At 37.3% G+C, this 23,842-nt stretch overlaps 1 protein-coding gene and 1 long non-coding RNA gene across 2 annotated transcripts in view; one reads left to right on the top strand and one right to left on the bottom strand.

Moving 5' to 3' along the window:
• Nucleotides 1-4,938: 4,938 nt before the first annotated feature.
• LOC111569772 (metabotropic glutamate receptor 4-like) overlaps nt 4,939-23,842 on the bottom strand; it is a 254,424-nt gene continuing 235,520 nt past the window's right edge. The window contains exon 11 of the mRNA XM_023272120.3: nt 4,939-6,819. Coding sequence (XP_023127888.1) covers nt 6,770-6,819 — 50 coding nt within the window. The 3' untranslated portion in view covers nt 4,939-6,769. The remainder of the gene's footprint in view (nt 6,820-23,842) is intronic.
• On the top strand, nt 19,548-23,539 carry LOC118471199 (uncharacterized). Its single transcript, XR_004848435.2, has 8 exons — nt 19,548-19,832; nt 20,431-20,579; nt 20,669-20,749; nt 20,874-20,984; nt 21,145-21,200; nt 21,285-21,742; nt 21,901-22,061; nt 22,318-23,539. It is a non-coding gene; the product is annotated as an uncharacterized LOC118471199 (long non-coding RNA).

Consider the following 23,842-nt stretch of genomic DNA (forward strand, 5'->3'; position numbering starts at 1 on the left):
TGAGGGAAACATATTACCCAAGTGTTTCTCTTTAACCTGGGAATCGAGACATACAGCACTTGTCTGGTTCCTTGTCTTCCCTGGGGCTCAATTAGAAACATCATTCACTGGACTCCACAGTCGAGAAGATCACTCGTTGTGTGCTAAAAACAGAAGACTGTGTTCATTTTAAAACCTCAGCCCCTGAGATGAAATTATTAATGTTATTAATATTATGTGCTGTGAATGACAGCGACATGCTAATGACAGAAAAAACGACTGCTCAAGAACTGGTAATAAAATAAATGACAGAAAAGTCAAATTTATTAGTCAAGGGAAGGTGATTATTACAGCACCAATGCATTACATCTTCACAGAAGCATTGTATGTAATTGCACCCATATATAATCTTCATGACTGAAAGTTATCTTGATAGTAATGTTGAACTGAAGTCTACTAAAAAAATACACATACTGATATAAATAAACTATATACATACATACATAGTGATCTGCCAAGAAACTATGAAAATTTGCTTTGATGTTGTATAAATGGTACATGTCTCATCTTATTTCAAATACTATACATGGTCCCTTAAAAAAAATGTGAAATGGATCATAAGATGCACACATATCAGCGATGCATGGCACGCCAGTGGCTCCTATATTAATCTCTGAAAGATGAGAAAATGAATTACTGTTATTGCTCTGGCATTTCAAACAATCACTACATCCAATAATCTTACTGGAAATTAAAAAACTGCAAGCAGAATAATACCAGGGGAGATGAATAAAAAAGTTGGATTGACTCATTTTCAAGAAAAATCAACATCCTAGTAAATGATGAAAATCAACATTGAAATGATAGCCAAGGCCTAATCTTATTTTCTGTGACATTTATCTCAAAAAAGTATTAAAATCAGATCAGTGAGCCACATGTTTGCACTTTGAGACATGTTTCTTTGCCATGATAAATAATGTCACTGTAGTTAACTTTGACCAATCTCACAGCCACTATCCTGCTTTGGATAGTGGCTCTGATCATTTGTGTGGCTGTGATCATTTGTGTTTGTTCACAGCTAAAAATAATTAACCAACATATTTCTTATTTATTGCTGTTTGAGTCACATATGCTTTCAAAAAACTAGATTTTTCTATGTGTATATTTTTCTAGTATCAAAATTATAAAGACAGCAAAAGTGTTGGTAAATTCATTTAAGGGTTAACATCTTCAGGAGAGAACATATTGATGTAAAAACATATTGGTCTTTTCATTAAATTTTTTGATCACAAGAAAAATCTAGATAAATAGTAGCCTTTGAAAAATAAATCTAGCCCTTTCTAGTCCTCTTCACATTTTTGCAGCTGCAACATTAATCCATCTACTAATCTACCTATATCAGTCATGACTAGCTGACAATTACTGGGTAAAACTGCAGATCTGCCCTTCTCCACTGCATACTAGTATAAATAGAATATAATGAATTATAGACAAGGAAAAACACTAGATAAAAGGAAGTGTAAAAGGATGAGGCAAACACATAAATGGAAGTGCCGTGTTGGTCACGTCACATCACAAATAACAAATAAACTGCACTGAAAATCACATCTATGTGAGTATAATCAACATTTTGCTTTCACGCAGCCACTGAACTGTCAGAACATTATTCCTCTGATTGTGCAATAACTGCAGGATATTCATGAGCTACTGTTTCCTAGCAACATAGTGTATGCACCATGTGTAAGCTACAGTAGCATGTCTCTGATCAGTCATCACTAAGGCTAAAGATGAATGAAATGCTAGTTGAATGTGAAATGCGGATTTTCAGATGCTGCCGGGACGTTTTCTTCTCCCACAGTCCTATTTTTCCTTCCTGTGTACACCAGGAGTCACTTCTGTTTCCGTCCACAGTGAACTCGTTTGAGCCTCTGCGACTGACGCTGCCTCGAGATCAGGCTTTTTACACTAAAAGCAGACCCTTCATTTATGATGGTATACAATAACGTTGGTGCACAGTTGAGAGCTCAGGCACAGGACCCCAGAGAGAAAAACATCACTGCATTGCTTCTCTCAATCCTGCTATATATTGGTGCTCAATTCTAGACAAATGTGCTCTTGCACTCATTCTGTCACCTGAGGGCAGTTGCATTGTTTTGTCTTCAGGTGCACACAGGGAAAGGACTGTACCTAGTGGATAAACATATCATCTGCTCAACTATTCATACCTGAACTAGGATCGTTTCAGCATCAGAGCTTCACTCCACATTCACTGCAATCAGATATAGTTTAATGGGTAAATGAAAATGAATGGGTTTTTGATGACTACAACCAAATTAAACTAGTTTTTGAGAGCTTTCTTGCAAGGAAACACTGTTAGCGTTTACACTTTTTAGGGACTTTGACATGGCTTCAGTTGTCTAAGGGAAGTGTGCCAAGACCATTTCAAGAACACATGAAAGAATTATTAATTGCATTGTGATCCAGTCCTCGTGTGATGGCTTTTGTGTGCACTGGATGTTAATATTTCCCATTGCTGTGTGAGCAGCATTTGAATTAATTTACTCCACTAATCTAAAGCAGCTGTCACTCTCACACTGATCACACAGTGATGAGGACGAACGCTCTGGAGGAATGTTTTTTTTCAGCTTTACGTGATCTGATTTCACATAATGAGATCACTTCACCAACAATGAACATTTCTAGTGTCATAAAGTCATTAGCTAGTGTGAATAATCCTCTTGACCTCTATGTGAGTGTTTGTATCTGCAGAAACAGCTGCTTTGGACTGCTCCGGAAGTGATGTCTTTACAATTGCTTACACAAGTGTTTACCTGGATGTATTTTGCCCATGTGTGTTGCCGAATAACATCTCAAGTTGTCCAAAATATTCTTTAAGTTTACTAAAAATTGCTGACTTTTAGACTCACGCATCGAAGCAAGGAGAGGCCAGCTGTTGGACGATAACACATACTTGCCTGTTTCTTCACAGTAGGGTGACAAGTCTGTATTTTAGACTATGAAGTCTCTGATGAACCGATGATTCTGATGGTGCCATCATTCTATAAACTGATTTCAGAAGTTTTGTTTTTCCTGCCTTTTTTTTTTTCTTCCAGTAACTGACCTGATATTTAGTCATTTGCTGTATGGTTAGTTGTCTAGGGTATATATATATATATATATATATATATATATATATATATATATATATATATATATATATATATATATATATATAGCAAATGATCAGCTCATCAGAGGATTTTAAATATTCAACAATATGGTGAGTATTATCTGGGTGGAGTAACTACTGCTCTCTCTGAAGGGCTGCTGGTCCGGAAGGAGGGATTGTTTTCCTGGGGAAAAAAGTTCTAAATATGCAACTTTACTGAGTTTCTGTGGTTGAAATCAAATCAACAACCAAAGATCAACTCATGAAGTGATAAATTCAAACAATACTCACCATATTGTTGGTTTAACGTTACATCTCTAGCAGCATTAATGAGGGTAAAACAGCCTGTACTGTATCACTGATGCATTATGATCACCTCCCATTTGGTGTATTATTGCCTTCCTTCTGCAGCTTCACTGAGAAGCAGATGCAGGAATTTGTGAGTTAGTGTAGCTTGTCTAATGCTTTGGCAGTAGTTGCTTTTCTGTAGGGATTTACTGAGATTTTCTGAGGTGTGACCAAAGAAAGTGTCCAGTTATTTAGTTCACCATGTGTCCTCAGACTGATCGATGTCTCTATTGTCCCTACAGTGTTGTTGAAGTTACATTTAAATGGGAATAAATTGACTGCCGTATTAGATTCTTTTTTGTCTGTATGTGCTTTGCAGCTTCTGTGTTTTTAAAAGCTGCACATGAGAGATACTGCATCCTCCTCTACATCTACAACTTATAAAGCTGGTTTTGGATGTCTTCTAAAGAAGCACCTGCACATTCGGTCATTTCGATCGGTGAGATCTTGGAGGGACTAATTATTGCACTTTGTAGGTCTCAAGGAACAACATTAAAGTTATTCGCAGCTTTACTTGGCCTTGGCCAAGAAATAATGTATTGATTTACAAATTTATTTAGTTGGTGTCCCACATCAGTGCTGTATCTCCAATACATAGATTTTATTTGGCTGCCATCCAAAAGGACTTTTTTCTTTTGTTTTTGAATTAATTGTTTCTTCCTCTGTGTAAAGAGTAGATGGACTTGAAAAATCTTGTCTGTGCTTATCTTTACACTGAATTGTCAGCAGATGTTATCTGACAGCAAATAAGGACTGAACCTAAATATCTACATATAACACTGTATTGTTTATTATTATAGGAATTAGATCATCAGCATGGTAGTTTATAATGCAAAACCGTGTATTCTCATGGGGCAAACCACTTCAGACACCTCATTGTGCTGTGGGAAGATGATGTACATTCAGCTGTGGATATTGCTGTAGTCTAGGACTCAGGCATGCATTTAGCACCAACTGTTATTTCCAGGGCTTTTGTATGGTGGGCTCGGCCTATCAGGGAGGCGTGGAAGGAGATGATAGATAGAGCTGAGAGCTCCCTGCATACAGAAGCCTTGGATTCAAGTAGGGGCTAACCATTCATTTTAAATAATTTCATGTTTCCTTCCACCAACTCACTGTCCTTCCAGTTCAGAGCAATTGTGGCAACATATTATTCAGAGGATGGCAGCCATTGTCTTTTTTTCTTCGGGGCATAGCAATTTGTTTTTAATCTGTGTTGTTTCATTACAGCAGGAGTAAAATACACACATGCTCACATAGAAGTGCTGCCAATCATTTAGCTGAAGATAATTTAGGTTTGCTAATGTATCTTTCTGGGTTTTAATCAGGCAACATACAGCACAAGAAATAGAAATAATCTGCAATGTATAGTCCTCTCAATTCTCAAAACTATTCAAACCAGCACATTTCTTCCTTTAATCACTCAAATCCGGAAATGGACATTGAAGTTTGAAAACATTTTTAATAGAAATAAAATTTTGTATAAAAAAAAAACTAAACATGCTTCACACACTTCATTAGTTCTCATGAGGTTTTACAAATACATAGTCAGATAGCCAGGCACTGTATCTTTTTGTACATTTTCCCCAATTTTAGGATATGTCAGGACATAAAGCAGACATCATCAATCTATTTAATAACATACATTAATTTGCCATTTAATTTGGTCAGCACTCACATTTTATTCTGCAACACAAATGGTGTTGAAAAGTAATACAGAAGGAGGCATGAGAAGCAGCATTGAATTCACAACACAAATGACCCCACAATGTTTTTTTTTCTTTCCCCAAGACATTAGAGGGCTTTTACACTGCAAGAAGCCAACTTTTAATCTGTTCAGCAAGCTCAGGGTGATGGATAGAGATATTGTATAGTTTTGCAATTAGATTTTCATTTGTCGAAAAGCTTTACAACTTCCTGACACCTCCTCCTTATCATGAGAGTGCCCGAGGAGGACATGTACAGTAATGAATTTTCTCGATAGCTGGTCCATTATGGATATCACCTTCAGGGCATATTGCATGATCCTCTCAAGGGCATACTTCATCTTAATTCCCCTACTAATGGATCCGTACAGCTAAGCTTTACCCTTACACTAAGTACGTGTGACCAAGAGAATAGCTGGTGGCAGTGATGGGAGGGTCATCCTGGATGACAGCTCACAGTGAGATCTCCTGGCTAAAATCATTGCTTATTTTAACCACGAGCCACTGTTTGAAAGCACATACAGGTATGCGGAGGGCAGTGGCAGTCTTGGGCTAGCTGGTAATACAAATCATGGCCTCACTGTAGCACAGATAAACAATCACTCACTAGACCTTCACCATTTGAGAACAGCTTTTAACGTACAATAGGCTCGGGCCCAAACAATTTTTAACAACGCTGCAACGGAGTTTAAACGCATTCCAAATATATTAGTTTGTCTTTTTCTTATTTATTTTTATTTTTTTAACAACACAACACAGGATGTTGAAACTGGCATGCTCAAAATCGGCAGAGACCATCTTATGTGTAGTCATTCTTATGAAGTCAGCGGCAACCTGGAAGTAGAAATAAAAATATGTGGAGTCTGGTACGGATCTGTTGCATTGTTGAGATGATTACCAGTCACTTCCAGTCATTTCGCTCAGGAGACTAGAATACATTTAGAAATTATGAACAAACATGAGCCCCCTCTTAGAAATCCAACGACCATGTTTTCATGCCTTTTTGGTGTTGATTAATCCCTCATGATGCCTTGAGGATTTTAAGATTAATTATAGTTCGCAAAACTGGCAGACAACATTGAGAACATCTGAACATAATTGTGATTTTAGTTCAGTTTCAGTCAGCACGGCTCAAGATGACAGAAGTCTTTGACAGAGGGCATAGCGGAAATGTAAACACTCAAAAGGAAAGCTCCATCCTTCAGTCTCCAGGCCTCTGCCATGCAAGTATTTTTCATTTTTCTCTTTGTGTGTGTGTGTGTGTGTGTGTGTGTGTGTGTGTGTGTCTGTGTGTGTCTGTGTGTGTGTATTCTTGTGAGGCAGACAGAAGATGGAACCTTAAAATTGTACTGTTATCTGTTCTGGTCCCCTGCATTGTCCATCCCTGCGTCTCTTTGTGGTCTCTCTTCGCCATGTCACGTCTTTGGGCAATTCTTCTGTGATCTCCACCCACACAATAACACATCCATTTTTATTTTTATTTTTTTTGCCAGCTGTGTGAATTCCCACTGCATGTTTTTTCTCCGTCAGGGTGGAAATCCTGAATTGTGATAAGAACCTTTGTCCCTTAGATTGCATGGTTGCTGTAGCTGATGTAGGTTTGCTTTGTTGAGAAAGCTGAAAGAGAAGAATAAGAGAGGAGATTGAGACTGAAATTGAGTTAAGGTGAGCTATTGTAACCTTTGAGATGAGGAGGATTTGGCCATACGGGTGTTTTTGTTTATCTATGCTTTTCTGGTTTCACCAGTTTGAGGATGAAATGTCACATAATGGCTGAGAATTTGTATTCAGTCCTTGATTGGTTCTCATGTCGCAGTGTAAAATTTCTGGCAATAATTACAAAACATTCCTTAATTCTATTCAACCATCCATTGTCTAAACACCACTTAATCCTCATTAGGGTCATGGGGGGCTGGAGTCTATCCCAGCTGACTTAGGGTGAAGGCAGGGGACACCTGGACAGGTCACTAGTCTATCACAGGACTACATATAGAGACAAAAAATCACAGTCACATTCACATCTACAGACAATTTAGAATCACAAATTAACCTGATTATGTTTTTGACTGTGGAAGGAGGAAGGAGGAAGCCAGAAAAAACCCACACATGCACAGGGAGAACATGCAAACTCCATGCAGAAAGATCTCAGAAAGGCCGGGACACGAACCAGGGATCTTCTAGCTGCAAGGCAACAGTGCTAACCACCAAGCTACTGTGCAGCCCAATGACTTTTGCTGTGACAATGTTTATTCCCTCAGGAAATGCCATTACTACCTACAGCGAGCACCATCTCCTCCTTTTTCCTGCAGATATCAGGACTCAACTTTCCAGTTGTCTCCCCAGACCATGTTAGCTGATTCGCTGAGGTGGAGCAGATAAATCCTGACATATCGCCACCAGATCTCAGCAGTTGTGGGAGCTGGCCCAGACAGGAATTTTTCAATTTCATCAAGCCATATATCCACAGTGGCAATGACAGTGACAAATGGTGCTTATTCAAATAGCCATGCACTGTACAGCCCCTGTAAACGGTAACACCATCAGGATAAATTGCTGCTGGCTATCAATTCTGTGTCTTCGCCTTCTTGCCACTTATTGTGACAAAAGGCCCCATTAACCCTCCACAGAAACTTAAAGCAAGAATGTGTAAGAATAAAGCTGTGTGTGTTTACATGTAGCTATTTTAGTCGATTGTCCTCCCAGCATTGTTCCATTGTTACTGCTGTGCATTGTCATACATTTTATATTGATTTCTGTTTTTGTGTAAACAGGAAATACAGTGTCAGCTTTTTTCTTCTTCTATGAAAGGAAACATTTCTCACCACTGCTTTAATTAAAAATAAGGAGAAGAATTCAGCTTTAAAATGTGTGACAAAACACTCGATTCCTTCCAAGTTTGGGGCCAGACGGAGGGAATGCATCTCTGTTGACAGACGTGACCGATTAAAACCTCTTCCTGCCAGAGGCAAGCAGAAGAGGAGCGTTTTGGTCGTCACATGAGTAATTTCTGCTGACTCAATTGCTGGAGTCATTATTTACTTCACTTGTATAAATCTAGAGTGTGTCATTGAAGCAGTAGTGCCAAGCCCTTTTATTGGTATTGAGATTAGGAGGAGGTGCCTGCTGAGATATTCAGCTGCCTCAGAAAGGAGAGTCAGATGCCTGATTATTTAGTTTGTGTTTCAGCTCTGGCTGCAGCCAAAGATTTTTGTTACTGAGCTCCTGATTATTGTTTTGGTTAATGTTTTTTTCTCTAGTATGTCAATTAACAGTGACAAACGCTGATCAGTTTCTGAGAGCCCAACAGGAGGTCTTCCTATTGAGAGTTCTGTTCAAAAAGTTTGTTTAAATTATTATTTTTTTTTATAAAGTCTAGATTCTTACATTTGAAAAGCTGAAGCCAAGAAATCTTTGGCTTCATTGTGACCTAAACTCAGCGGTTTTTAAGTCATTGTTGGTCTTTGAATTAAGCCATTTTGGCTGTTAAAACACAAATTGATTTAAATTGGTGATAGATATATTTTTAAGCAAATATTGACTGCATAATGTAATAGCTATAGAATTATGACACAGTCATGTTTAGATTGGTTCCCAATAAACTTTGCTTTCACTATGCAGTTCTGTCTGCCACTGGAGACAAAACCTTCAGAGAAAATAAAGGCTTGAATTACAGTTAACAGAACAAATGGAGTTACGGTATAAACGTTGGCAAAAGAAATAGTGCCCCGATGTCAAGTGGGCAAAGAAAGAAACTGAAATAAAATAAGAGTTAACCTCACTCAGGTATTCTCTTGATAAAGAAAATGTTCAGCAGATGTTCATTTGACAATATCTCTACTAGATCAGGAAGTAACAAAACCATGTTGATCTTCCTAATGCTAGCAGCCAGAAAATGAACCAGGAGAATCTTTCTGCTCTCTTGTTACTACTCCACCCAGGAGGCGGAACCTCGGCGGAGTTATATAACGATCAGCCTTGCTTTGTCTGTTTGTTTGTCTGTCTGTCTGTCTGTCTCTTAGCAATAATACTCAAAAACAAACTAACGGACCAACTGATTAAATTTTGGCTGTGATGCGGCTTATAGTCTGGATCTACGGATTTGTTAAAGATTTCTGTATCATTGCGAGATAGCGGCACGGCATCATTGACAACAAGTGAACACTACGTGAGCTGCCTGCTGACAATCACATGATTGAGATCCTACTAAAAATTCACTGCTGCGGACTTGTGGGGACTTATCCATTGGAAATGATACAAGAAACAATGGATTAAATTGTGGGGATGTTTCTGAGTCCCATCAATTCCCGCCGCCCGCTACATATTTAGGTCACATTTCGGTATCTGTACATAATGTACACATGCATACCATACGCCTGTACTCAGTGTAATGTAATTTCGTTTGTGGGTACATCTACATTAAGTGGCCACATTCTATGGTGCCGTGATTTCTGCCACAACGTTTTTCAACGTTTCATCTGTCGAAGATCATAAAATGACTGAGCAGCCTTGGTGGAGTACTGCACTTTCTGAGTGCTTTTCTTGTTGGCTAAGTGGCGTTGATGGTTTCATGACCTGTTACTGGTAGAGGTGAGAAAATGCAATTGGCTGCATCAAATGAATAGTCAGTTTTTGAAATATTGTTCTTCATTTCGTGACAGAGTTGGATGAGAAGGTTGATACCACTCTGGTATCTGTCTGTTAAAGGGAAGGTTAGCTTGTCTTAGTATAATAACTAGAAACAGTGGATAACTGCTCTTAGGTTGTACAAAAAGCTAAGGGTGGAAAGGAAGTTACATATTTCATGGCGTGTTTTGTCGGACCATTGTCAAGCAACCACCGAAAACTTGATAGTATCACTGCTGCCAGCTGAAAAATGTCCAACAGAGTTAAACAAGTAATCAATTGTCAAACTGTTAATTACTCCACCAAGGATCACAGTGGAGTTATGTGAAGATTGGCGTTAATTTGTCTGTCTGTCTCTCTGTACTCTGTAGCATTACTCAAATTTGGACTAACGGATTTGGATGAAATTTTCAATGAAGGTCAGAAATTACACAAATACCAACTGATTACATTTTGGTAGTGATGTAGCTTATACTCTAACTCCATAGATTTGTAAAGACTTCTGTATCATTGCGAGATATCGGCGTGGCGTCACTGTAACTATGATGTCAACACTATGTCAGTTGCCTGCTGACGGTCACATCATTGCTATCCTACTATAATTTGACCACTGCGGACTTGTCGGCACTTATCGGAAATCATATGACTGAGCAGCCTTGGCCTGCTTTTCTTGTTTGATAATGAATTAATTCTTTGAAAATGAGTTTAAACAGTAAATATGTAGCAGTGTACTTGGAAGAGATAAAGGTAAAGTTTCATATGTAGCTGATAAATTCCATTAAATAATAATGATGGTAAGGAGGTTTATGAACTTCAGAAGAAATGAGAATCTTTGGGGGGAAAAAAATCTGCCACAATTTAAGGTTTTTTGAAACTAGAGTTGTAGTTTCAACGCTGGAATGCAGAATATGTTCTTTAATCCATTGCTTCATGACTTTATACACCATACACATAATTTAGAGAATAATTACCCCCCCACCACATACACACACACACACACACACACACACACACACACACACATACACGCTTTACAATCCAAGAGGGGGCCGTCGTGGTAAACTGGTAATAGTGGCCCAGTGTTTGCAGTTATTTTGCTGAAACAAAAATCATATACAAAATTTTCTTTTAAGGTCTTTTTTCAGAATATAACTAAAAATATGGATTTTTTTATTTTTAAAAAAAATAGCCATGAGGGGACCATCAGCCCTGCCTGACATCTACATATCAAAGAGTGGCCCTCCATAGCCTTCAGTGGAGCTGTAGGCGTTAACACAACAGTTCAGCCTGACCGACATCTACACATCAAAGAGGGGACTTCCATTGCAGGCTCTGGAGGGCCCCTCTTTCATACGTAGATGTCGGTCAGGGCTGCGATGGAACTGTCTGTGTTACACAAATGAATGTGTATTAAGTCTAAGTGTAACTTTAAAGTTATAAATGTTTAAACACATAAAAGTCATTTGACTTAATTGGTTTCTCTTACAAATCCCTGATTTGTTTGGCTTGGTTGCATGCACTAACATCATGCTCTTATCAAGAACTGTGACATCAGAAACAATTACTTAAATTTTTTATATGTGCGTCTCTATTCACATATATTCAGAAATACAGTTGAAATTTTTGTAAAGTAATATTTTTGAATGTTTGTCACATTTCCTGACAACAAACATATCTTTGTTTTTCATTTTATATTAGGGGTTCTCACATTTTGCTGTGCTAGTATGAAATAACTTTGAAATGAGATGTGTGAATTTCAAATTGGACCTTTGTATTGCCTCTTTATTATTTCACTCTTGAAGGTAAAACCTTTCATTTGAGGCTCGGATTTAAAAACTTCTGCAACTACAGTTTAATGTGGTCTAATGAACATCTTTTTAGCATCCATTTCAGAGTAAATAATTATTACAACAATGTCACAATAAAAGTTGTAAATGACTCTTTCTCTAATCAGGACTATATTGTAAATACTGAAACGATCTTCTATCCATGTATAAACACTGGGGTGTTAATGTCGCTCTGTGCTATCTAAAAGGGCCCTCGTGTCGTTATGGACTATCTAAAAGAGGACCCCTATCATTCTGTACCACCAAAGTGTGGACCTTATTCTCTGTCAGCCATAAAATCAATCAATTTTGTGAATAAGTTTCCACTTTAATTGAAAATAGATTAATTGAAGGAACTATGATATTATTTAGCATTACACTCACCTTCCTGCAGTAAGTAATATTTTTGAAAATAATTTTAAACATTGCATCTACCTGTAGATTGTGTTCAAAACAAACTGAATGAGGCTTATTTCATTTAAAGTGTTAAACAGAAAAAAGTAAAAAACTACAGTCTCGATGACTGGTGCAGAACAAATGCTGACAGTGACGCTACTATTGGCAGCAATGACAGTTTTGAGAGGTGGTGACCAAATCCTGTGCTGATGTGACTGAGATATTTGGTTGCACCGGTGCTACTATTCAGAAACTTACTTTGGAGCCCTGATCCCAGATGTGTGCACCTGAACATTCCTATAATATGTTTGCTTCTCTTCATCGTGAATGGTGAATTAGCACATACAGACCAGACCTCGACACATGAAGAGTGAAATATCAATTGAAGTGAACTTGGAATGGAATGACAATGACCTGGTTGACAGAGAATCTGCACACACGTGTACAATTCATCCAGCAGATTTACAAGCAGTGAAAAAGGGCCGCAATGGAATTGTGTGTGCCACACAAATGAATTGTTAGTAAGTCTAAGTGCAACTCTAAAGTTTTAAATGTTTAAACACCTCTCCTTTATACAAATATTGTGAAAATCATTTGACTTAATTAGTCTCTCTTACAAATCCCTGATTTGTTTGGCTTGGTTGCTTGGTTGCATGCACTAACATCATGCTCTTATCAAGAACTGTGACATCAGAAACAATTACTTACATTTTTTATATGTGCGTCTCCATTCACATATATTCAGAAATACAGTTGAAATCTTTATAAAGTAATATTTTTGAATGTTTGTCACACTTCCTGACAACAAACATGTCTTTGTTTTTCATTTTATATTAGGGGTTCTCACATTTTGCTGTACTAGTATGAAATAACTATGAAATGAGATAAGTGTGAATTTCAAATTGGACCTTTGTATTGCCTCTTTATTATTTCACTCTTGAAGGTAAAACCTTTCATTTGAGGCTCGGATTTAAAAACTTCTGCAACTACAGTTTAATGTGGTCTAATGAACATCTTTTTAGCATCCATTTCAGAGTAAATAATTATTACAACAATGTCACAATAAAAGTTGTAAATGACTCTTTCTCTAATCAGGACTATATTGTAAATACTGAAACGATCTTCTATCCATGTATAAACACTGGGGTGTTAATGTCGCTCTGTGCTATCTAAAAGGGCCCTCGTGTCGTTATGGACTATCTAAAAGAGGACCCCTATCATTCTGTACCACCAAAGTGTGGACCTTATTCTCTGTCAGCCATAAAATCAATCAATTTTGTGAATAAGTTTCCACTTTAATTGAAAATAGATTAATTGAAGGAACTATGATATTATTTAGCATTACACTCACCTTCCTGCAGTAAGTAATATTTTTGAAAATAATTTTAAACATTGCATCTACCTGTAGATTGTGTTCAAAACAAACTGAATGAGGCTTATTTCATTTAAAGTGTTAAACAGAAAAAAGTAAAAAACTACAGTCTCGATGACTGGTGCAGAACAAATGCTGACAGTGACGCTACTATTGGCAGCAATGACAGTTTTGAGAGGTGGTGACCAAATCCTGTGCTGATGTGACTGAGATATTTGGTTGCACCGGTGCTACTATTCAGAAACTTACTTTGGAGCCCTGATCCCAGATGTGTGCACCTGAACATTCCTATAATATGTTTGCTTCTCTTCATCGTGAATGGTGAATTAGCACATACAGACCAGACCTCGACACATGAAGAGTGAAATATCAATTGAAGTGAACTTGGAATGGAATGACAATGACCTGGTTGACAGAGAATCTGCACACACGTGTACAATTCATCCAGCAGATTTACAAGCAGTGAAAAAGGGCCGCAATGGAATTGTGTGTGCCACACAAATGAATTGTTAGTAAGTCTAAGTGCAACTCTAAAGTTTTAAATGTTTAAACACCTCTCCTTTATACAAATATTGTGAAAATCATTTGACTTAATTAGTCTCTCTTACAAATCCCTGATTTGTTTGGCTTGGTTGCTTGGTTGCATGCACTAACATCATGCTCTTATCAAGAACTGTGACATCAGAAACAATTACTTACATTTTTTATATGTGCGTCTCCATTCACATATATTCAGAAATACAGTTGAAATCTTTGTAAAGTAATATTTTTGAATGTTTGTCACACTTCCTGACAACAAACATGTCTTTGTTTTTCATTTTATATTAGGGGTTCTCACATTTTGCTGTACTAGTATGAAATAACTATGAAATGAGATAAGTGTGAATTTCAAATTGGACCTTTGTATTGCCTCTTTATTATTTCACTCTTGAAGGTAAAACCTTTCATTTGAGGCTCGGATTTAAAAACTTCTGCAACTACAGTTTAATGTGGTCTAATGAACATCTTTTTAGCATCCATTTCAGAGTAAATAATTATTACAACAATGTCAAAATAAAAGTTGTAAATGATTCTTTCTCTAATCAGGACTATATTGTAAATACTGAAATGATCTTCTATCCATGTATAAACACTGGGGTGTTAATGTCGCTCTGTGCTATCTAAAAGGGCCCTCGTGTCGTTATGGACTATCTAAAAGAGGACCCCTATCATTCTGTACCACCAAAGTGTGGACCTTATTCTCTGTCAGCCATAAAATCAATCAATTTTGTGAATAAGGTTCCCCTTTAACTGAAAATAGATTAATTGAGGGAACTATGATATTATGTAGCATTACACTCACCTTCCTGCAGTAAGTAATATTTTTGAAAATAATTTTAAACATTGCATCTACCTGTAGATTGTGTTCAAAACAAACTGAATGAGGCTTATTTCATTTAAAGTGTTAAACAGATAAAGTAAAAAACTACATTCAATCACGATGACTGGTGCAGAATAAATGCTGACAGTGAGGCTACTATTGGCAGCAATGACATTTTTGGGAGGTGGTGACCAAATCCTGTGCTGATGTGACTGAGATATTTGGTTGCACCGGTGCTACTATTCAGAAACTTACTTACTTTGATACTAATGTTCATAATGTGGTAACAGACATTTTGGAATAAGTCAAAACATCACCTGTTTTTTAATGCCTTTTTGATTCAACAACTCCAGCTCTATACTAATATGCTTGTGTGGACAGAGGTAAAGCTGATGTTCCTGAAGGTTGATGCCCAACCCCCACACACAATTTACATTTCTATGTTGAGGTGCTACTGGAGACACTCTGCCATGGCAAAGGAGACAAACAGGTTTTTGCTGTAGCACAGCTCAACAGGCTGACTTACATTCAGATCAATGTACCTTGTAGTTATGCATGAATAAATTCTATCAGTTTCAGAAGTTTTATTCACTTTGCAAATCATGATAATCCAGGTATTCACAGAAAACTGAACCATTTAAGTCAAATAAATAAATAATTCTAGTTTCACTTAACAAATGTGCCAGAAATTTCATGTGTCAGTACAACCTCTTGTCATGTGTTGTTTTTTTGTGTTGTTTTGTTTTTAAAGCTAGAAGTATGAGTGTACTTTAAACACTTTAAAGTAGATTTTTCCTGTTTCTGAATATGTTGAGCCTGTCTTTTTCATTATAGCATGAACTGTCATTTGTTACCTTTAACAGCAGCGGAGAATTACATCAGCCTACTACCAGTGAAAAACTGCTCTGTCGCTGCAGGAGTTTTTAACTTCCAAAGGCATGGAAGGCCTCATGAAAATCATCAGCTAAAACACACCTTGACCCGTACTTCAGAATCCATTGCTGAGTGATAACTTACTGTAAGGCTCAGGTTAAACAAGCCAGATTCAGACTTCTCATCTGTTTTAGATAAATCTCTTTACAAGACACAGCAATGACAAAAAAAATCCCTACAAATGGTCTCATCATTCTTTAATTCACAAATCAAGTGTGGGTGTTTTTTGGTTTTAGTTTTATTCCTACTTTCTACAGAAATGCAGAGCAAGACATTCCTTTACAAAAACAAAGTGGATCAATATTTGTTGGACAACAACTTCTCTACAAAGCTAGATTCCTTTTCTGTCACAGCTCTGTTGTGTGTTGTCCAGTCCTTTTATATCTGCTGGACGAACTGAGCAGACATGTGTGTAGATTGTCCTTCAGTCAAGCCCCTGTGTTGCTAGCCCAATTCACATCAATTGAACTCTTCGTGTGTCTACGTCTGGTCTGGCTCCACTGATTCACCATTCATGGGCTGGTGGATCAAACAGGCTGCTGTGATATGGGATTATCAAACGAGCAGCTATTAACACCATGGGTGAAGTCAATGAGAGGAAATAGGCAGCTGTAACTGCAACTCCACATCGCTGTCTGTAAACAGTGGTATTTTTCCTCAAGCTGACATCAGCCATGATGCTAACAGCTATTATGCAACAGACAACCACTTGTCCACTCTGAGACAAGGTAAATGTGGCTTTACATATAATAATCCCAGGCAAGTCTCACATATGCAACCAAAATGGTTGCATATGTAGCTATTTTTCAAGAGTGTCTGAGTTAAAATTTCACGTTGTCAGCAGTGTTTAATGATCATCAGGCTGATTTGGAGACACTCCAGCCATCATGGGCAGCTACCTTGTTAGATATTGTAAGCACAGGTTGCAATTTTTCTTGCTCTTTGGCTCAGTCAGTCTCTCCCTGATGGACATGTAGAACAATCCATTTAGCTGTTGCTGTGTTCCAAAGATGAAATGACGTCTAGCAGATTATCCCAAAATAAATGAATAAATGTGGACAGAGACAGGTTTGACTCTGACACACATGATGATCAGAATGCAGGGGCAGCTAGGGAAAGATGATGGAGTCAGTTAAACAGAAAAAAACTAGAAAACTACATTCAATCACGATGACTGGTGCAGAACAAATGCTGACAGTGACGCTACTATTGGCAGCAATGACAGTTTTGGGAGGTGGTGACCAAATCCTGTGCTGACGTGACTGAGATATTTGGTTGCACTGGTGCTACTATTCAGAAACTTACTTTGGAGCCCTGATGCCAGATGTGCGCACCTGAACATTCCTATAATATGTTTGCTTCTCTTCATTGTGAATGGTGAATTAGCACATACAGACCAGACCTCGACACGTGAAGAGTGAAATATCAATTGAAGTGAACTTGGAATGGAATGACAATGACCTGGTTGACAGAGAATCTGCACACACGTGTACAATTCATCCAGCAGATTTACAAGCAATGAAAAAACACCTTGCAAACAAAATTAAGACAGAAAGGAAATAATCAGGCCCTGCGACAGACTGGCGACCTGTCTAGGGTGTCCCCTGCCTTCGCCCGAGTCAGCTGGGATAGGCTCCAGCCCCCCCCGCGACCCTAGTGAGGATAAAGCGGTGTATAGATAATGGATGGATGGATGGAGGAAATAATCATTTCAAATGAGTTGTTGTCCAACAAGTATTTAATGCTTTTTTCCTTTTGTAAGGACATTTTCTGCTATGTGTGTCTGCTAAAGGTAACAAATCATTTTTGAGATGCAAAAACCCTTGAAAATTCCCTACATTTAACTAATGTAGTACAACGAGATTGCATTGTTTGCTTCACAGATCAAAACCTCATGCTTTTCTTTACAATTTCGTACTGGTGGATCCTGATGGTGGTAAAAATATGAATGTGAGGATTTCCTTTCCGTCAGAGGTGCGATTTTGATACTAATGTTCATAATGTGGTAACAGACATTTTGGAATAAGTCAAAACGTCACCTGTTTTTTAATGCCTTTTTGATTCAACAACTCCAGCTCTATACTAATATGCTTGTGTGGACAGAGGTAAAGCTGATGTTCCTGAAGGTTGATGCCCAACCCCCACACACAATTTACATTTCTATGTTGAGGTGCTACTGGAGACACTCTGCCATGGCAAAGGAGACAAACAGGTTTTTGCTGTAGCACAGCTCAACAGGCTGACTTACATTCAGATCAATGTACCTTGTAGTTATGCATGAATAAATTCTATCAGTTTCAGAAGTTTTATTCACTTTGCAAATCGTGATAATCCAGGTATTCACAGAAAACTGAACCATTTAAGTCAAATAAATAAATAATTCTAGTTTCACTCAACAAATGTGCCAGAAATTTCCTGTGTCAGTACAACCTCTTGTCATGTGTTGTTGTTTTTTTGTGTTGTTTTGTTTTTAAAGCTAGAAGTATGAGTGTACTTTAAACACTTTAAAGTAGATTTTTCCTGTTTCTGAATATGTTGAGCCTGTCTTTTTCATTATAGCATGAACTGTCATTTGTTACCTTTAACAGCAGCGGAGAATTACATCAGCCTACTACCAGTGAAAAACTGCTCTGTCGATGCAGGAGTTTTTAACTTCCAAAGGCATGGAAGGCCTCATGAAAATCATCAGCTAAAACACACCTTGACCCGTACTTCAGAATCCATTGCTGAGTGATAACTTACTGTAAGGCTCAGGTTAAACAAGCCAGATTCAGACTTCTCATCTGTTCTAGATAAATCTCTTTACAAGACACAGCAATGACAAAAAAAATCCCTACAAATGGTCCCATCATTCCTTAATTCACAGATCAAGTGTGGGTGTTTTTTGGTTTTAGTTTTATTCCTACTTTCTACAGAAATGCAGAGCAAGACATTCCTTTACAAAAACAAAGTGGATCAATATTTGTTGGACAACAACTTCTCTACAAAGCTAGATTCCTTTTCTGTCACAGCTCTGTTGTGTGTTGTCCAGTCCTTTTACATCTGCTGGACGAACTGAGCAGACATGTGTGTAGATTGTCCTTCAGTCAAGCCCCTGTGTTGCTAGCCCAATTCACATCAATTGAACTCTTCGTGTGTCTACGTCTGGTCTGGCTCCACTGATTCACCATTCATGGGCGGGTGGATCAAACAGGCTGCTGTGATATGGGATTATCAAACGAGCAGCTATTAACACCATGGGTGAAGTCAATGAGAGGAAACAGGCAGCTGTAACTGCAACTCCACATCGCTGTCTGTAAACAGTGGTATTTTTCCTCAAGCTGACATCAGCCATGATGCTAACAGCTATTATGCAACAGACAACCACTTGTCCACTCTGAGACAAGGTAAATGTGGATTCTCCTTCATTGTTTTGCTTATCCAATTCACATCAACTGAAACCCTATAACCCTTCATGCATCTCCATCTGGTCTAGCTGCACTGATTCACCATTCAAATCATGGTGACTAACGATCTTTTTCCAAAGACCCAGTCACTGTTCAGATCACTGTGCAGGGTTATATATAAATACTGGTCTCCTCACAGAAGTTTCAACTTGTCTTTTCTGTTTTGAGGAGCGACAGGTTTAAAGGACAGAAAGCATTTTCATGTGTTTTTACTTCATTGGAGAATCATCTACCTGAATATTTTATTTGTGCATCTTTCTATCAATATATAAAGATATAATAGTTGTATAGGTAAGTATATTGAAGAGGTACTGCCCTACCATCCTTCAAGTTTTTTTCTTCCTTCAAGCAAAGAAAATGTAAGGTAAGTTGCAGTTCTTTTTCTAAAACCTCTATGTAAATGCTAACAATTTAAAAATGACTTTTTTTCCACTTACAATATAAACAAATTTATTTATTTAATGTAAGTTATTGTATTAATAAACCTAAATAGATGTTGTTTCAATGGTCTTCTTTTTTCAACATATGGAGTGTATTGCACATAAAATATTATTTCATATTTGACAGGAAAATGAGACCCAGAAGAGTTTGTCCTGAAAAGGAAGCTTTGCACTTCATTGCTTCTGGGCAAGATAAAGGCTTGTTTCAGAAAAAAATCATCAATCAGGAGAAAGGTATGGCTGCACATAAAATTCTGTTGTCAATATTGTATGTCTGTTGAAATTGTAATTAATATTCAGTTTAGCACCTAATGTATTTTAATGCAGGAAATTGTGTATTAGAATTATTTGTTCTAGTTATGAAAATGTACCTTCCCAATTTGCCATGTAAGCAGCCTTAAAGTAGTTTAGGCAGATGCAAAATGGGAATTTACTTATTTGCTTTCTTATTTGAAGTTAGATGGGAGGATCTGTTCCACTTAACAAAACACTTGAGAAACAGAATCCCATTATCCATCATGCTAAACTAAATGGGTGTTGTGTCTTATTTAATATTTATGTCTAAATATGTAGGTAGCATTGATATTCTCATAGAACTCACAGCAAGAAAAACCTGAGAAGTTTTGCTGCACTATTATGAAAATGCAGATACTGTAATTCTTCTGCCTCATAGTTAATCTAAATATTTACAGTGACAGGTTTCAAAGTATTGTTGACAGTGTCACTGCTGAGCTGTTTTCTGTTGGGTGTGCCTGGTATGCAGCAACACATGAGCATTTACGAAACTTATATCACACTATTAATGTATTCTTATTTATTTTCTATTAATCAGGTTATGGAGTGTTTGCCACTAAAAACATTGAGCAAGGAGAATTCCTGCTGGAGTATGTTGGAAGACACATCACTGGATCTGAAGGAGAGGCACTGAGCTGACGATGCAGCATTTCTGTACTTCTACTGTTTTCAGGGACAATCTTTCTGGTAAGATTAAATAAATGGATGGCCTAACTAAATAATTGCAGTATTTTGTTAAATGTTTTAAAACTGGAAAAAAATCTTTCATCATACAGTGTCGATGGCAGTAAAGACAAGCAAGACTTGGAAGATTCATAAATGATGATCACATCAAGCCAAACAGCAACATTAAAATAGTACGTATGTCTTTGAATTGTTTCCTCATAATACCTTTACTCATATCATTTGTACAACCTCAGATAAATGTAACAGTATTTGATGTAATAGAAAATGTAATGTTTGTGTGTGTGTGACCCAAAGATATTGGATGAGCAGAAAAGGCCACATCTGTGTGCATTTTCAAAGTCAAATATCAGTGCAGGAGAAGAAATTATGTATGACTGCAGAGACCCTGACTGCCCATGGAGACAGGTATTTCTATTCCTATATTTTTGCCATTCCATCATTTAATTGAGCATGTCTCTAATCCTCACCAAAAATCATTCTTCAAAATTCTGAAAAACATTGTCAGTGATATAGTAAAACATACTTTCAATCACTGACATCATCTTGTTGATGTAATTTGTTTCAGAAAACCATTACCTCCTCATGCAGGGAGCTCCAGGAAAAGGCGGTAAATCAAAGACCGTATGTTTCTTTTTTTCTTTTTGCATGCTTTACAAAATTTTAAATGATGACAATGCCTAATGGTTGTTTTTCTGTATTTTCAAGGAATCCCGCTGGAAGAGTTCATTAGAAAACCTTGAATCTCAGCCTGGCGTTACGAAAATTGGACAACTTGTTTTTAACACAGCAACAAAGGTTGCAAATGGATGCAATGCTGCTGAAATTTTCCCAGGAGGGCTACGAAGTTGCAGTGAAAAGAGTTGCAAAGCATATTTCTGAAAATGAGATTAAAATGGCACATGTCCTATGTTCAGAAAAGTTAAAACCAGAACATCTTTTACAACCAATTGCAGTGTTGGAAGATAGTTACTTTGCCTATTTTGTCTCCCCTCTTTGTGAATACAGTCTGGTGGAGGTAATTGAAAACAAGAACTTTCGTGAGAGAGAAAGTTTGACTGAGGCTCGAAGACTGGGGATCTGCCAGGAGCTACTGCAAGGACTACATTAAGTCCATTCACGCGGGATTTTGCACAGAGACCTGAAGCCTGAAAACATTTTGTTTGGTAAAAAAATTAATAAATTGTTTAGTTGTAGCCATAAATATCTGGTAGAATGTGTTTATTATCCAATTTTTCATTATACATCACAGTAAAGATGATGTTATTTTGTGGATATTGCATTAAGCAGTACATGTCTAAGGATCATTTTCAATATTCTACAGATATCAGCAACAAACTGTTTATCGCAGATTTTGGAGCAAACAGAAAACTGGATTTGGCACAGCCAACGTTGCTGTCTCAAATGGCTGGATCTTTTTCTTGGTCAAGTTATGAGGATGTTGGAGGCATACAATACAAGTACAAGAAAGAGTCAGATATCCAGGTAAGTTCATGATGGAAATGAGATTGACATTCAACACAATGCTAACAGTGATTAGCCAGGGAGTGTCTGTGATGTAGTGATGGATTCATCTTCTCACACTGAAGATGATATATCTGTCATTGAAATGGTAATTATGGATTAATTTTTTTTGGCCAGGGCTGGTAAATATTGATTTTAACTATGTGCTAAAACTACAAAAAAATGTTGTGAGATAATTTATAGCATTCATTTTCTTACTCTTTTTTTTGTATTTCAGGAAATAGAACCACAGATCTCCCTTTCCCTTGATATGTCAGAGGAAGAAGATGATGATGATGATGAACCAACAGAAGTAGATGATGAAGTAACCAAGAAAGTCATCAGAAAAAAGCAGTTAAGACTGGGATGAAAAAGGATGAAAATGTCCTTGAATGCAGTTTGAAGGGTATCCAAGTGAAAATGTCCTCAAACACCGCACACAAACATGTCTACGACAAGAAAAATTACTGCTTCTATTGTCAGAAGCCTTTCGGAAAAGTTTCAAGACACCTGATGCGAAAACATCAAGATGAAGTTGACGTTGCAAAGGCACTTGCACACAAGCAAGGATCCACAATGCGCAGCCTTCTTCTGAGCAAAATATGGAATGAGGGAAACTACCGAAATAACTGTTCAGGCCTATCCTCTGGTTAAGGACAAATAGTACCAAAAAAACAAACAACCTACATGTCATCAGCAACAGACCATATACCATGCCAGTTTTGTTTGGCTATGGGGGGGGCTCTTTTTGTGAGCTTATGAGTTTTTTTTCTGTTATAAACTGTCTTGACAGTTTATTATGTAAAAAACCATTAGTTGTGCTTTTTACTGTTTTATATTTGTGACTGTAGGCAGGTGTTATGTGACAGCTATTGCTATTACAAGCAGTTAGGTAGAATACAAAACATTAGTGAAATGTAATGCTTTTCTTTTTCCTTAAAAAAATACTTATTCCATCTGCTTCTAAATAGCATTTAAATAGATAAAGTTTGAAAATGGTTGGAATATGCTCTGAAATTGAACCTTAGTATATTATGACAAAAATATTGAATCCAGTTATGTTTGAAGATACTGATTCTGTAAGTAACCCATCAAATATACCATCTCATCTCAAACTATGTTGAAGTTTACATTTTTGATTTCCCTCAAAAAACACCTCAGACTAATGTCAATCAGCCAACTTGCATTTACAGTCGAGAAAGGTTATAAAAACACCATCTTAGGACTTTGTAATGTCCAGGATTATTGAATTGAACATGACTCATCTCTTAGTTGAATCATTGATCAGGCATATATCCTCTTCTGTTCTTATGCACACATGCAGGAGTGTGAACATCGCTCCATGCTATCTAAGAGGGAGTCTATGTCATTCTATGCCATCAAAGAGGGGACTCTTATCATTCAGTACCATCCAACAGTGGACTTTTTTTCCTTCTTCATTTAATTCTAACAGACATTTTCAAAAAGTTTTTATGCATTATTTATTTTTTAATACTTATTGTGTATTGTAAAAAAACTAATTAATTTGCTGTCAGTATCCCCAATTGATTATTTCCGTTTATACGCAGTCGTGGCGAATGCCATGTATTAATATAAAAACACTGCAGCAGTTTCTAGCAATGATGTGATGCTACATGTAAGCTCTGTACCTTTACAACACTTAAGGTTACACATTAGCAGGAAATTAGGTTCAAGCTTTCTGTTCAGTCATGTTAAACTTTGTGTTTGTTAGTTATTATAATCTAATATATTAAATGTAGGGC

Source organism: Amphiprion ocellaris, chromosome 5 (genome assembly GCF_022539595.1).
Source record: "Amphiprion ocellaris isolate individual 3 ecotype Okinawa chromosome 5, ASM2253959v1, whole genome shotgun sequence".
NCBI classification, from domain to species: Eukaryota; Metazoa; Chordata; class Actinopteri; family Pomacentridae; genus Amphiprion; species Amphiprion ocellaris.